This window comes from Rhinatrema bivittatum, chromosome 19 (assembly GCF_901001135.1).
Source record: "Rhinatrema bivittatum chromosome 19, aRhiBiv1.1, whole genome shotgun sequence".
NCBI lineage: Eukaryota > Metazoa > Chordata > Amphibia > Gymnophiona > Rhinatrematidae > Rhinatrema > Rhinatrema bivittatum.
Genome location: NC_042633.1, coordinates 33,643,991 through 33,660,621, shown reverse-complemented (window position 1 = coordinate 33,660,621; position 16,631 = coordinate 33,643,991). Strand labels below are relative to the sequence as shown.

Here is a 16,631-nt window from a genome sequence, read left to right as displayed (position 1 = left end):
ATAAATACTGTAACCATATAAAACTGGTGATGCATAATTCTGGTGTTTAGCATTGCATTCTGGTACATTTTTCTGCCAAATTCGGTCAAATACCTATTGTCTTTGGTTGGTGGGTATGTAGAGTGTGTTTTTGACTTTTTGAATCGTTGCATCGCTGATTCTACCACTATGGAAGCATGAGGTAATTGTGGTAGCACATACGGCAGGTCTTTCCGCATTCGAAATTTAATGTCGGTTTTTCGAGAGACCGCCGTCAGAGAGAGATGTTTCCCAGGATTTTTGGAGAACACTGTGTAGTAATTCTTGTTGTGGTAACGAAGTGGATTCTCCTGGAACATCAAAAAATTTTAGAAGACCCAAGTTCTCTGATCTAGGATCTGATTCCTTTTGTACATCTAAATGTAAGATGGTACCCAGCTTTTCCAAGAATCTTGGATATGAGATCTTCTGGCAGAGAATATGGTTCTTGTGGTTGTTCCTGTGGATCTGAAGGAAACCCCGTCGAGGATGAAGGAGATGTTGGTGGAGATGTGGAATCTACCAGTGTCCTGTTTTTAAGTGGAGATTGTGGCTGGTGATGAAGGAAGTTCTACAGACTGTTCCCTTGAGAGATGGACACTCTGTTCTCTAGAGCCCGTCGATGGTTGATTTGACATTTTGAAGGAGGCTTCTAGGGTCTCATAGAAACCCGCTAGAGACTGCGATAACTGCCAAAAAGCCTCCTTCGTTTTAGGAGGCATGACGGATTTACCAGTATGGTGTGGTGAAGGATGTGGTGTCTGTTCTGCCGGTATTGGCGGAGACAATGAAGGTGGGACGTGCTCTGGTTTGTGAGCTCTCTCTCTCTCTTATTCTCCTAGAAGAGCTGGATGCATTAGAAGATGTGAGATATATCAGTGACCTATGTGAATGTGCTTTAGGATGTTTACTCCTGGAAGAGATGGAGGTAGAGGGGCTGACGTCCCATCCTGAGGTCTTATGTGGAAATGTTTTATGGTGCGAATGATGTTTGTGGCGATGGGTAAGCACTGGCGCCACATGAGGTTTATCCCTTGATGGTGACCTTTTCTTATGTTTAGGTCTAGATCCCCTTGATGAAGTCTCGGAATGCCGTGGCATAGAGTCACGAGGTGGAGTGGGATAATTGTGGAGATTGAAGCCTCCGTTTTAAGCCGCTTTGGCTTGGATGTGTCACTTTTTGTATCTTTAAAGGTGTAGGTGTTCACCTATCCTGTGATGGACTCCTTGATCCGTTTTGGGGTTCTTGTTGTTTAGTAATTGATGGTCTCGGCGCCGTGCTGTGCGCCGCCGGAATCTTCGGGGCCGTGTCGCTTGGTAGGATTTTCAGCTCCACGGCTCGTTCCCGAGACGGCATCGTATCTCATGCCCGTTTCGCACGGTCATGCGGCGCCGATCGGTTGGATCAGATCCCTGATCCAATGGCCTCGCTTGTTTTATTACCTCTTTCCCTCCAGGCCTGAAGGGACGAGGATCCCACGATGCCACTCTCCTGTGAGGGGGAGCGGGTCTCTTCGCAGGTCCCGGCGAGGAATGAGCCTCCGATGGCTCCGACAAGCTGAGAAGTTCTTTCATTTTGTAGGCCCTCTGTCTTTGGGCCCGAGGGGACACACGAGCACAAAACTCGCATTCCCCCACGTTGTGGTTGGCACAGAGGCAGCGGTAACATCGGTTATGGCCATCCGTGACAGACATTACCTTGCCGCAGCGACAACGCTTGAATCCAGATTTCGACATTCTCTGAGAAGAAAGTTAGCTCCGTGTGCGATCCCGCGCACGGAAAGAAACAGACTGGGGAGAATCTGTTACTTTCCTGCGCGGGAACACATGCGCAGCCGCAGAGACTAAAAAGCCAAACCTCTGCTTAATAAAGCTCCGCCTCCCGGACCTGACTGACAGATCCCATGACAGCATGGCTAATTCAGCCCTGCTATCAACAGGAAAATACAAAAGTTTTTAAAGAACATCTAAAAGATAGGTCAGCTGATAGTTTTCAGCAACTTATTCCAATTTGGAAGTGCATAAGAAAAAAAAGCAAGCTAATGCTATAGGATAGAGAGGAGAGTCTGGTTAGGGGGCAGGAGTGGGTAAGGAGGGTAGGACAGAAGGCAGATTAATCTGTGTATATAGAAGGTTAATTGGAATTGGACAGGAAGGTGTTTGATGACATCTCTAAAGTGAATCTAAAGGGAATCCTTCTGGGGTGGGCTGGGGGTATGGGATAATTGGAGAGAAAGGAAAAGAGGGGAAGTGTGATAGAAGTGTTTTGATTATATCGCTGAGAATGATTATACTATTGTAATTTTTGTGTTTCCATGAGACTATTCCACTATTTTGTGATTTCCAATTAAAAAAAACACCCCCAAAAAACCAGGAGTTTCAGATCACAGCTGAATTAAAGACATTTGGGTGGGGGAAATCAGATAATTACCTTTTGTAACCTCAAAAAATTAGGTGGAATGTATGGGAGCCACTGCTCAGCCAAACAGTTGGGGCCCATACATTCAATTTTTAGTTCCAAGCACTGCAGTGGCTTGACTAGAGCAAAGGTGCCTTACCATTTTCAGATTCAGAGTTGGCAGTTTCATTTTTGGCTACTTTGCTGTCAGGTTCATCAGTAGTGTTAGTCTGCTTCCTCTTGTTCCCCGCCACAGTGTCCTTCTTGACTTTCTTTTTCTGCTGTGGCTGTAGGAAAAGGGAAAATCAGCTCGAAACACTTTCAAGAAACCACGCTCCCCACACACACAACCTTCACCACCACAACCCAGATCAGTTATGCTTTAACTGCCAATCAATTTTAAGTCCTATTAAAAACTAGCTATTTCCCCCACATCGAAAATACTTTTGCTAGACAAATATTTAGGTTTGATCTTATCCCCTTTCCTAAAAACTTAATATCTATAAGTATTGCAGTGCAGTTCCCTAACTTTAGCACATCCTCCTTAGCACAGCTATTATTTGGGTGGGCACTGGACTGTAGTTACACTGGCCCCTTTGAACAGGATGCCACGCAACAGCATGAATTATGGCTGCTACTATTTGCAGAGAATGGGGATGGGCTCTTGCACCTGCTTAGCAAGGGTCAGCCTGGCTTTGTTGAGCAGAGCGTATCTTCTACAGGAAGTAAATGGGGAGTGGTGTAGGCAGAGGTACTTACTTTGTCTCCGTCCCACATTTTCCAGTTTTTCCTCATTTGCTGTTTGAAGGCGCCAACTCCAAAGTTCCCAGAGAAACCTCTCAGTCCCTGAAACCTCTTGTGCTCAGGGACAATGCTGTGGGAGAAGAGGGATGGGAGCCGGGAGGAGCCGGAGGCACCTGGGCCCCGCCCTCCCTTTGACTGCAGCGGCTCATTCCATTGTCCGCCCATGTACCCGGAATAGGAAGATGCCATGGATCTCTTATTTCGCCCGTCTCTGGCCCAGTTCTGGCCCTGTTGGCCATAGTTGTCCCATGCTCTGTTCTGGAACTGGTCCCTGCTGTTCCCGTAGGAGCTGTCATAGCGACCATCATAGGCAGTCATGTCCTGGTCATGTCCAGCCTCACTGTAACTGTAGCCGGATCTGTATAGATCACGGTCGTTCAGTGAAGACCTTGAGTCGTAGGACTCATATGAATCATACCTGCAAGAGTCGCACAGCAAGCAAGGAATCCAGTCATTAGCAAGTAAGGAACCATGTTAGAGCCTGCCAAGAAATGGCAGCAGAGATTGAACAAAAAAAATATAAAGGTTAACTGCTACAATAAAAGACTTTCACCAGTTAAGTTATCAAACAAGGTTCAGAGGTTTCACTCAACATGGGAGTTTTTCCTTGTGTGATACAGCAGTCAGAGGGGAGGGCAAAGTACTGGAATTCTGTTCCACTTCAGCTTGGAACAATTGGATTGGATTTTTCTCCTGTGGCTCAGATATAAAATTTAAGACGGGTTTGCAAATACCCAGGAGCCACTAATTTCCACAGCACTATCAGACACAGCCTAAGTCTCTCAGTTAACTACTAAAAAATTAAAATTCCCAAACTGAGCAAAGGCTCCTCAGCAGTGGATATGGACCACAATTTTGAATTTGTTCACTAACTCATTCTAACCAAACTCTAAATTTGCCCCCTCACAACTGTTACAGACGTTTACAGTCACCACTCACGCAAATAAACAGGTCTGTAGCTCAATGATATTAACTTCCACTGCAAATTCTATTTGTAGCCAAGAAAAAATAACGTGAGGGGTTGGGGGAAGAGATAGGAGGAAAGGACTAATAGAACATAAAAAAGCCTAACAGGTTATTCTACAATACCCTTTCAATCTGAATACTAGAAGTTCTCGTCCTTCACTAAAACCTCATTAGCAGAAATAACACTATCAATGTCAAACCCAAGCAGCAAAGAGAAAAGGTGTTTTGTTTTCCATTGGTTTACACATAATCATACTGTAATCTTTAAAAAAAAAAAATAGGCCAAGTTCGAAGAAACCTGCAAGAGGAGTAGAAAATTAAAATCTATACTTTCATATCACAGCAAGATTAAACGTAAAGATTTAGAAAAAAATACATGAAAACAAATTAGAAATATCTTGTCAAAGCAGAACAAAAAATTCACAGGTGACGAAAACTCTGCATCTGCAAACAAATGTATAAATTCTGGAACTTCCTGCATTGTGTGTCTATGGAAAAAACGCTTAGTTCATTTGCCCAAAATGAAAAACAAAAACCGCATTCTGACAGCCAAGCAAGTGTACCAGACTATCACTGGAGTGGATGAACAGAGAGCCTGCTATTCAACATGCTCCATAACCATCTTAACCCATTTCATTAACAGTTGAATGTAAAATTATTTTGCTTTAAAAAAGATATCCAGTATAACTTGTCTTACAGTTTTTCAAAAGCAAAAAAAAATAAAAATTGTTTTATGCAACACTAGAAATTCATGCATTTCATTTCTAACCAGTCAATACCTATGTAAGTTTTAACCTGAGCCAAAGGAACCAACCTTCTGGGATATGGTCCTATGCATGTCCACCGATGTGTGGATCCAGGGGAAAAAAAACAAAACATGTGTCCTGAAAATTTGGTGTGGCTAGAAGGCTAGAACACTAAACTTAGAAGTTATAGGGTCTATGAGGACACAGACTGATCTCATAAGCCTTCTTTCCCTTTGGAAAGAAAGTTAAAGAAAAAAAGCCAAGGAAGATGGGTTATCTGGATTCAGCTGGTCATCATTAAAATGTAGACAGTAAACAATAGTAGTTTTAAAACCAAATCCCATTCTTCACCCTCACAGATTATGCAACCAGATAAGTATAAATGCCAGTGTTCTATTCCTTAGAATCTCTCCATGCAACTACCATTGTAAAGCAAAATTGCTTACCTTGTAATAGGTGTTATCCCAGGACAGCAGATGTAGTCCTCACATATGGGTGACGTCATTGACGGAGCCCTATCACGGAAAACTTTCTGTCAAAGTTTCTAAAATCTTTTGACTGGCATCCTGAGTCCACTGAGCATGCCCAGTATGTCATGATCCCTCGAGCCACAGGGGTCTCCCTTCAGTCTTGTTTGTAGCAATAAGCTTTAGCCAAAAATAAAATAATAAAACGTATCGGACCTAATTCCGCGGGGTGGTGGATGGGTTTCGTGAGGACTATATCCTGCTGTCCTGGGATAACACCTATTACAAAGTAAGCAATTTTGCTTTATCCCAGGACAAGCAGGATGCTAGTCCTCACATATTGGTGATTGGCAAGCTACAGGCTGAGTCATCCTTGTATTGGACCACATAGGGCTCCTATAACCGTGAGGCTAACAGCAGCGCGGAAAAAAGAAGACTGAAGGGAGACCCCTGTGGCTCGAGGGATCATGGCATGCTGGGTATGTTCAGTAGTCTCAGGATGCCAGTCAGGATGCCAGTCAGACATTTCTAGAAACTTTGACAGAAAGTTTTCCGTGATAGGGCTCCGTCAATGACGTCACCCATATGTGAGGACTAGCAGCATCCTGCTTGTCCTGGGATAACACCTATTACAAGGTAAGCTTGTCCTGGGATAATGTATAAACTTTATGAATACTCAAAGTAAAGGCCTGATTTAAGCCTGAGTTAGGAATAAGGCAGAATAAATCAGGCCTCAAGAGCAGACTCAAAGAAGGGAAGACTAGTTCTACATATTAATGCTACCATCCTATCATGTTTTGACCTAGTCCTGGCTTTCCACCTTTCTTCTCAATGCAGAAAAGGGCTAGACTGTATGAGGACAAGAGTTAGAAAACAAGAAAAAAAGCATGATTTCATAAGGATCAGGAGCCATGCTGGAAAAATGACTACAAATAGTAATACAGACTGCTGCTCAGTTGACCTGACTAGTAAATTTAAGCCACTTTCTGAGGAAAAAATCTAAGACAACTAGAGTCCTGGAGAATATCATTTCTGGTCACAAGCACCAAGCTAGCTATCCCTGATAACTAATTATGCATTTAATAACACAGGACTAATCTTCAAAGAAGGTGCAGACACCATATTTAAAAATAAAGACAAAAGTAAACTATTCAGTGATAAAGCAGCACTAGTTTTAGCAGAGTTATCTTGAACTTGGAAGAAGTTATGCTTTCCAAAAAATGACAACCTGAAACTAAAATGAAACTTCCAAAACATCAATTTTAGTTACTTTTTTGGGAGAGAGGGAAAGAGAGAGATCAACCATTAAACACACAGACAGTTGTGGCCAACTACTTATCTTTTCCTGCAGGACTGATCCTCTAGTTTGCCCCAGTTCAATAGGCTTAAATGAACTATACCAGTAGAAGAGATTAACTACACAGAACACTTATGGTGGTTAGAGTAAGAACACGGCACCACCCACAGACAAAAGACAGACCTGGTAAAAGCACACCTGCTCCTAAAATTCTGATGCATTACCCTTCCATTTAACAAGAGTCAAATTATAAACCATTTCCTTATCTCAAATGAAAGTGTTTCATGTCAAAATGTAAATGAAAAAAGGAAATCACTGGAGAGGTGGGATTCCCCTTTATATACAAGATTGGTCAGATGGTTGTATACAGTCACTGGAATGAAAGAGGGCAGATTCTGGGGGTAGATAACAGGTAAAGGTTAAATGTAGTTTGTTCTAACCTTTTAGAAGCTTTACTATGAATTTCGCACTGTTCTGATTACAGTACTGTCAATTTTGGTAATGGAAATTAAGTTTTAAAACAAAAAATTGAAACATCCGCAATGTACTCAATTTTAATGTACTGATAACCATGGATTATACATTAAGAATAAAGGTATTTTACATTAAGGCAGCAGGCATCCTGTTACAGCAAGTTCTTTTACAAAGTCTAAACCCATTCCCAACACCTAAAGACTACCCCTGTATGGACAGCAGCATATATAAGTGCTGGTAAAGTTTTGCTGTAACAGCCCCATGGTGCTAGTGGAAGCATTTATATTTGCTTTATACCATACCCATAATTGCCAGTGGTGCCAGAGTCACCTTGACTGTATCCATATCCATAATCATATCCTTCATAGCCTGAAAAAATCATGTTAAAAAAGTGTAAATTTGTTTGCCACTAAAAATCCAAAGCAAATATCAGACATGGCTGTGATTAAGGCAACAGATAAAGAAATTTCCCTCTGATACATTGTTAGCAATCCTAGCAGAAGGGCCAGAAATTGAATTGGCATGCAGGTTAAATCTCTCTCTCATCCTTAAGAAATGATCCCTCCAGGCCAAGCTAAGACATTGTCTATGATGAAGAAACAGTCCGTACTCATTTCCTTTCCTTGAATCCTGCTAGACCAGTCCAGATGCATAGATTTACTCTGCTTACTAACAGATGAAAACAGAGGACACACTTTTCCAGCATCACTACTGGTATTTAGGATGGTGCACCTCAGGTAATTACAAATGGAGGTCATGCCTGTGAGAACTACTCAGAGGAAAAGAAGCTGCTATTGTTTTTCATATCAAGCATGTGTGGTCACCTTACAAGTTTGCTGGACACAAATTTGCTTAAGCTGCAACTTTGACAAACATATCTAGCACTCGGTATCGTTCACAGATGTCTGGCTCATGCCAGCATCTTTGTGAGAATATGCATATACGTATCTGCTAAGATGAAGTCATCAGAAGCCCACCAAATCCATGCAGTAACATCCAATCAATATTAACTTTTGGATCCTAGGCATATGCATGAAATCCAGAACAAAAGGAGGACCTTGGACTTGAAACAGATTTCAGACTGCACTACAGCACAGCACTATGCTGCTTGCTGCCATTCACACAAACTCCACAACTGTGAACTTGGTACCCCTACCTTTTCATGACGCAAGCTAAGTTTTAGGACTGGGTATGCAGCTCAGATCAGCCCTGCTCCATTCCATTAACTGCAGAGAGCTTGCTGACTTCATCCATGCCTAAGCCCTGGCAAGTCAAGCGATCCTCATCCATTATTGCCTGCATAACAGATTTCTGTAAATTCTGGGACTGCCATCCTGAGACTGTGGTATTAGGCTGTCATTTGCTGCCCTCCATACTGAGCCAGGACCCTGATTCTCCCAAGAGTCCACTCAAGGACTACAATGAAATCAGTGTAAAATAAAGGAAAATTGGTTCTTACCTGCTAATTTTCGTTCCTGTAGTACCAAGGATCAGTCCAGACCGCTGGGTTGTGTCTCCCTTCCAGCAGAGGGAGTCAGAGAAAAAAAACCCAAAAAGGCACCCCTCTTAACCTGGTGAGCCACCTTCGATCCCTCAGTATATACGATATCAAAGAGGAATAACCAATAAAGGAGAACAAATCCCCAAATATAACCACCAGTGGCTACAACAATGCGCGTGGTAAAATAAACAAACCATACCGCCAGATAACATATCAAGAAGATTCCTTCCTATGTCTGTAAAGAACTCTGCAGAGGTAAGAAAAAACGGACTCTCCAGAAAACCCAAGGGCGGGCGTCTGGACTGATCCTTGGTACTACAGGAACGAAAATTAGCAGGTAAGAACCAATTTTCCTTTTCCTGTACGTACCAGGATCAGTCCAGACCGTTGGGATGTACCAGAGCTGCCTTAATTGGGGTGGGATCTGGAGAGTCCCGCACGAAGAACACTGCTGCCAAAACAGTCGACCTCCAGATCCCGGACGTCTACACGATAATGTTTCGCAAAAATATGCAATGATTTCCAAGTGGCTGCTCTACAAATCTCCTGCGGCGAGACCGACTGGCTCTCCGCCCAAGAGGCCGCTTGAGATCTGGTAGAGTGCGCTTTCAAGCCTTCTGGTAATGCACGCCCAGCGCAAAGATAAGTGGAGGAAATGGCCTCCTTCAACCACCTAGCAACTGTAGCTTTGGATGCCTTGTGTCCCCGTCTAGGACCACTCAATAAGACAAACAAATGATCCGATAATAGAAAAGCATTGGTCACCTCTAGATAGCGAAGGAGAACCTGGCGCACATCCAACCTATGCAGATTCTTATCCGTCTGAGAAGTTGGATCCAAATTCGGGAAGGCCGGTAGCTCTACCGTCTGATTGACATGAAAAGCCGATACCACCTTGGGCAAGAAGGAGGGAACGGTCCGCAGCGAAACTCCAGAATCTGAAATACGAAGATACGGATCCCGACACGACAAAGCTTGAAGCTCTGAAATTCGCTGTGCGGAGGTAATGGCTACCAAAAAGACAGTCTTGAGTGTCAAATCCTTCAACATAGCTCGCCGGAGGGGCTCAAAAGGAAGACCACATAAGACCTTGAGAACTACATTCAAGCTCCAGGCAGGACAAATCTGTCATACCGGCGGGCGCAAATGCTTGGCCCCCCTTAAAAAAAAAAGGGACACATCTGGTTGAGCTGCCTGTGAAAACCCATCAATCTTGCCCCCGCAGGCAACCCAGTGCCACGACCTGCACCCGGAGAGAACTGCAAGCTAGACCCTTCTTCAGTCCCTCCTGCAGGAAGGATAGAATGTGTGCTACCGAAGCCAGACGCGGGGGTACATTCAAACCTTGACACCAAGAGTCGAAAACTCTCCAAACACGAATATAGGCTAACGACGTGGACGATTTCCGTGCTTGCAAGAGGGTAGAAATAACCGAATCCGAATATCCCCTCTTCCTCAATTGCCTCCTTTCATAAGCCAGGCCACTAGACAAAAGCGATCCGCTCGATCGAAAAATACTGGACCTTGTCGAAGTAGATTCGGAAGGTGGGTGAGACGCACCTGACCGATCGCAGAGATCAAATCCGCAAACCACGGCCTTCGGGGCCACTCTGGGGCTACCAGAATGACAGACTCCCCGTGGTTCTCTATCAGACGTACGATCTTGCCCACTAGTGGCCAAGGCGGGGAGACATACAGCGGTATGCCCTGAGGCCACGGAAGAACGAGAGCATCCACTCCTTCCGACCCGTGGTCTCTCAGACCACTGAAAAAATCTGGGTGCCTTTGCATTTGTCCGAGTTGCCATCAGGTCGAGGTGTGGGACCCCCCAACGACGAGTGAGCAGCCGGAAAGCTGCGGGATCCAGATGCTGGCGGCTGAGAAAATCTGCCTGCACATTGTCCACCCCGGCTATGTGCGAGGCCGCCAGCCAGACCAGATGTCGCTCTGCCCATGTCATGAGCCTTTTAAGCTTTCCAGGCCACCGACCGGCTCCTGGTTCCCCCCTGGCAGTTGATGTAGGCTTCCGTCGTTGCATTGTCTGACAAGACTCGCACCACACGCTGAGCTACCAGAGGGAGAAAAACGCGTAACGCGAGGCGTACCGCCCTGGTTTCCAATCGATTGATTGACCTCTTCGCCCGATAACTTGTCCAACGACCCAGAGCGGATTGTGACTGGCAAACTACTCCCCAACCAGAGAGGCTGGCATCTGTCGTGACTATTACCCACTGTGGCTCCTCCAGGTCCATCCCCTGTAACAAGTGGGCCGGAATCAACCGCCAATTGAGACTGGACCTGGCTGGTTCCATCAGTGGCAAAGGCAGGCGGAACTCCTCCGATTTCGGATCCCACCGAGAAAGCAATGCACGTTGTAATGGTCTCATATGCGCCTACGCCCAGGGAACCACTTCCAGAGTAGACGCCATGGAACCAAGTACCTACAAATAATCTCATACTACGGGCAGGGGTAAGGACATGAGCAGACGGATTTGTGCCACCATCTTGATCCTCCTCTCCCGAGTGAGGAAGACCTTGCCTACCAAGGTATCAAAGCGTGCTCCCAGGAAGTTGAGAACCTGAGATTGTACCAACTGGCTCTTGGCAAAGTTGACCACCCAACCAAGGGACTGGAGCTGGAGGAGAACCTTGCTCACTGCTACCCAACAGAGGTTCTCCGATTTGGCCCGGATGAGCCAATCGTCCAGGTATGGGTGAACCAAGATCCCCTCCCGCCGTAGTGCCGCTGCTACTACCATTACCTTGAAGACCAGAGGTGCTGTCGTTAACCCGAACAGAAGAGCTTGGAACTGATAATGCTCCACCAGGACCATGAACCGGAGAAACCGCTGATGGCGCTCACGTATCCCGATGTGAAGATATACCTCGGTCAGGTCCAAAGAGGCCAAATATTCTCCTGAGTGGACAGCCGCAATGACCGAACGTAGAGTCTCCATACGAAATCGGGACCAGACGCGCTCAGTTGACTGCCTTGAGATCCAATATTGGCTGGAAGGACCCCCTCCTTCTTCAGGACTACGAAATAGATGGAGTACCTGCCGGTCCTGTGCTCCTCTGAAGATACCGGAACAATGGCCCCCAGGGATTTCAGGCAACTCAGGGTTTGCCCGACTATCTCCTGCTTGGCCCGAGAGCCGGCGGGAGAAGTCAGAAAAAGATCCTTTAACGGGCAGGCAAAATCCAACTCGTAACAGTGTGCGATGATATTGAGGACCCACTGGTCTGACGTGATCCTGACCCACTCCTCGAGAAACAGGGAGAGACTACCTCCCACCGCTGGAACTGGGGAGAGGGTCGGAACACCTTCATTGGGACTGCTTAACTCCAGTGGCTCCTTGAGAGCCTCACTCACGAAATGGCCTCCGACCACGAAAGGAAGTAGGCCACGACTGAGCTCTCTGAGTCTGTTGGCGGGCGGGCAAAGCAGGCGGCCACGACTGCCGAAATCTGCGCTGTCCTCGGAAACGGTAACGCGCTGCCCCAAAGGGCCTGGAAGACTTAGGCTTGTCTTCTGGCAATTTATACACCTTATTCTCCCCAAGAGACTTAGGTACGTCAAGTTCCTCCCCAAACAATTTTCCCTTAAAAGGAAGATTACCCAACTAAGTTTTGGAAGAAACGTCTGCAGACCAGTTCCTGAGCCAGAGAAGCCGCCTAGCCGAAACTGCAGTGGACATGTTGCGTGAAGATGCCCGCAACAGATCATACAATGCATCCGCTGTGTAAGCCATCGCGGACTCCATCCTATTCGCCTGATCTGCTTCCTCTGGCGGTAACACCTGTGACGTGAGCATTTGCTGGACCCACCTGAGGGTCGCTCGCTGCATGAGGCTACTGCACACCGCCGCCCTAACACAGAGCGCTGACACCTCAAAGATGCACTTGAGGACTTCTAGCCGTCTATCCTGTAAGTCCTTAAGAGCCGTCGCTTCTGTAACAGGAATGGTGGTCCGCTTAGTGACCTCAGTAACCGATGCGTCCATCTTGGGAATCCTGAGGATATCCAAGGCTTCCTCAGGTAAAGGGTAGAGTTTATCCATTGCCTGTCCCACCCGCAGAGTCGCGTCCGGAGATTCTCACTCCCGAGTGACCAACTGCTTAAGCATTGGGTGGAAAGGAAAGGTTTGGGGCAGGGCGCGCAGCCCCAAAAGTACTGGCTTCCCCTTAACTGGCTCCGAACTGGGGACTGGTGCCTCCACTTCCAGTTCCTCCAGGACATAGGGTATCAAGGGATCCAACTCCTCCCGGCGAAACAATCGAGAAACCCAGGGGTCGTCCCCTTCTACTGGAGCAGACTCATCAACACCCCATCTAGATTTTGGAGGAGAGAATCAAGGAAGGATCCCAAAGGAGCAGGCTCCAGAACCCCCCCCCCCCAGGGGCCGGAAGGGCATCCAGAGACGTGTTGCGCCTCGCAATCCTCGCGGGAGGGGGCTTCTCATCCTGCTGATGAGCTTCCGCCTCAAAAAACTTAGAAGAAAAAAACTGACTACCCCTTAAAGGCATCCGATAGGGGAGGAGGAGGAGGGAGGACCGAGCTCCCTGAGGGGGCGGGCCCCGGATCGCACGGTCGAATGGGACGCAGACTGGGAGGAGAAATCGGAGAATCGTCTCCCCCAGCCGGCAGGTAGGACTGACAAAATGGCCACCGTTCCCACGCACCGGCAACGAACCCGAACGCGATCGCAATCGCCGTTCTGCGGCAAAAGTGGCCCAAAATCGCCCCCAGACGAGCCCCCCTCCCCCCCCCCCAGGTAGGCAGCGAGCGCAAACCCTGTCCCGCAAGAGGCGCGACCCCACCTCCCCACATGCTGGGCACAAAAGCCCTCGTGGCATCCCGGGAGGGGGGGTGTTTCCAAACAGCGCGGCAGGAAAGAAAAATAAAAAAAATCTTAAAATACCCTGCGACTCGCGGCCTTCTGGAGCTCTGGGAACGCTGCAGCACCCGAGGAAACTCGTCTCGGGGCATCGAGGGGAGGGACTGGCCCACCGGTTAATCCCTCTCCAGAAAGAGATGGCCCTCCGGGAACAAGGCTTTTAGAGCTGCCAGCCCCCGCCTTACCTCTACCGCTGCTGAGTGAAAAGGCTGAGAAAATAAAAACCGCACTGAGCTTTTTTTTTTTTTATACACAAATTGCTGTAGCCAAAAGGTGCTAACTAAAGCTTCCAGAGCCTTAGTACTCTGTAAAAACAAGATGTAACTAATTTTCAAGAAATTCAAAGATCAGAACCGCAGGTTCTGTCAACCCTTCTCCTGAGAGTCAGAGAAAATACTGAGGGATCGCAGGTGGCACACCAGGTTAAGAGGGGAGCCTTTTTGGTTTTTTTCTCCCTCTGCTGGAAGGGAGACACAACCCAGCGGGGTCTGGACTGATCCTGGTACGTACAGGGAAACTGGATAAATTACTACTTTAAGTTGGGGTAGTTTAATTGGCATTGTATTTACAAGGGCGACCAAAATGATAAGGGGAATGGAACAGCTCCCCTACGAGGAAAGACTAAAGAGGTTAGGACTTTTCAGCTTGGAGAAGAGATGGCTGAGGGGGGATATGATAGAGATGTTTAAAATCATGAGACGTCTAGAACTTAGATGTGAATCGGTTATTTACTCTTTCAGATAATAGAAAGACTAGGAGGCACTCCATGAAGTTAGCGTGTGGCACATTTAAAACTAATCTGAGAAAGTTCTTTTTTACTCAACGCACAATTAAACTCTGGAATTTGTTGCCAGAGGATGTGGTTAGTGCAGTTAGTATAGCCGTGTTTAAAAAAGGATTGGGTAAGTTCTTGGAAAAGTCCATTACCTGCTATTAATTAAGTTGACTTAGAAAATAGCCACTGCTATTACTAGTAACAGTAACATGGAATAGACTTAGTTTTTGGGTACTTGCCAGGTTCTTATGGCCTGGCTTGGCCACTGTTGGAAACAGGATGCTGGGCTTGATGGACCCTTGGTCTGACCCAGCATGGCATGTGCTATGTTCTTAACAGAGTTAAGCGCAGGGGTTTGCATAAACTTTGTTACAAGTGCTATGTACTGTTAAAACCAGAAACGTAAAAAATATTTACCATATATAAAAAACATTGTGTTTATGCTGCTAAAATAAAAATCCCATTATCTACTCTAAAAGGGACAAGTTTTCGGCTCCCTTTAAATGAACGTGCAACGTATGTTATCTGATTTTAATATAGGAAAAATGGTTCTTACCTGCTAATTTTCGTTCCTGTAGTACCACAGATCAATCCAGACAGTGGGTTGAGCCTCCTGTCCAGCAGATGGAGATAGAGAAAAAAACTAAAGGGTATCCTATATCAGGACAGTGCTCATCCTGCATCCCTTTAGAATAAACATCATCAAAGCAAGAAAAGGTAAAGTTAACCAGTAGAAGATCAAGCAAGTAACAACCAACATGTAATGTGAAAGAACCGCTCTTACATATATATCCAGTTGAGAAAGACTTCCGATGCCTTGACGTTCTAATAGGAAGAAACTGGATCCAAAATGCTGTTAAGAATCAAACAAAAAAGGAAAAAACCTTCGAGCGGACGAATCAAAAAGAAACCACAGCCCGGGCGGGAGTCTGGACTGATCCGTGGTACAACAGGAACAAAAATTAGCAGGTAAGAACGAATTTTCCTTTCCCTGTTCGTACTCGGATCAGTCCAGACAGTGGTATGTACCAAAGCTTCCCTAAAGAGGATGAGATTGAGACAAACCTGCTCGAAGCACCTGCCGAAGGAGCCAAACACTGGCGCCTGGACATCGAGGCAATAATGACAAGCAAAAGTATGCAGAGACTTCCAAGTAGCCGTCCTGCAGATTTTCCGAGGAGAGACTGCCTCTCCGCCCAAGAAGTAGATTGTGCACGCAAAGAATGGGCCTTCAAACCCTCCGGAACGGACCGGCCACGACAGATATAAGCCAACGCAATGGCCTCCCTTCAGCCAGCGAGCAATGGTAGCCTTAGAGGCCTTGTTACCTCTATTTGGGCTGCTCCATAGGACAAAGATGATCAGAGATGCGAAATTCATTAGTAACCTGTAAGTATTGGAGTAGGACTCTCTTTACATCAAGACGCCTGAGGTCCCTGCCAGGCATGCGTGCAATGTCTTCAGGAGAAAAGGCAGGAAGCTCCACTGACTGACGTGAAAAGAGGACACGACCTTTGGAAGAAAGGATGGCACCTTCTTGAGGGAAACACCTGAGTCAGAAAAGCGGAGAAAGAACTCCCGACAAGGCTTGGACTCGGACACTCTCCTGGCCGAGCAAATAGAGACCAAAAATACTGTCTTAAGAGTGAGGTCTTTAAGCGTGGCCCGCCGGAGAGGTTTGAAAGGCGCTTCGCAAAGGGCTTGAAGCACCAAATTGAGGCTCTAAGACGGACAGGTGGGTTTAAATGTTTGGCCCCTTTAAGGAAAAGAACGACATCCAGATGAATGGTCACTGCGTAACCATTGATACGCCCAAGGAGCGAACAGAGGGCCGAAACCTGCACCTGCAGAGAATTGAAAGACAAACCTTTGGAGAGACCAGACTGCAGGAAGGAAAGGACCTGAGACACCGGAGCACTGCGTGCCTGGACTCCAGACTCAGCAAATGCATTCTCAAACACTCTCTCTACACGGGTGTAAGCGAGAGAGATAGAGGTCTTCCGTGCCCACAAGAGAATGGAGATAACTTCCTCCTTATACCCTTTCTTTCTCAGGCACCGCCGGCTCAAAAGCCAAATCGCTAGACAAAAGCTAGCCGCCTGATCGAAAAAAACTGGTCCTTGGCAGAACAGGTTTGGGAGGTGACCGAGGCGAAGAGGACAATCTGTTGAGAGGTTCACCAGGTCCGCGAACCAGGATCTCAGAGGCCATTCCGATGCTTCGAGTATGACCGGCCCCTTGTGGAGTTCTATCCCGAGTACCTTTCCCACCAGAGGCCAAGGTGGGA

The 16,631-nt window shown here is 46.6% G+C and overlaps 1 protein-coding gene across 3 annotated transcripts in view; it reads right to left on the bottom strand.

Moving 5' to 3' along the window:
* The window catches only part of AKAP8L (A-kinase anchoring protein 8 like), a 91,787-nt gene that overhangs the window by 61,951 nt on the left and 13,205 nt on the right, over positions 1 to 16,631 (bottom strand). For 2 of the 3 annotated variants that reach the window (XM_029585459.1, XM_029585460.1), the window contains 3 exons: positions 7,473 to 7,539; positions 3,176 to 3,638; positions 2,577 to 2,703 (listed from right to left, as the gene is read on the bottom strand). In XM_029585459.1, coding sequence (XP_029441319.1) covers positions 2,577 to 2,703; positions 3,176 to 3,638; positions 7,473 to 7,539 — 657 coding nt within the window. The remainder of the gene's footprint in view (positions 1 to 2,576; positions 2,704 to 3,175; positions 3,639 to 7,472; positions 7,540 to 16,631) is intronic. The other variant, XM_029585461.1, reaches the window with a different exon arrangement.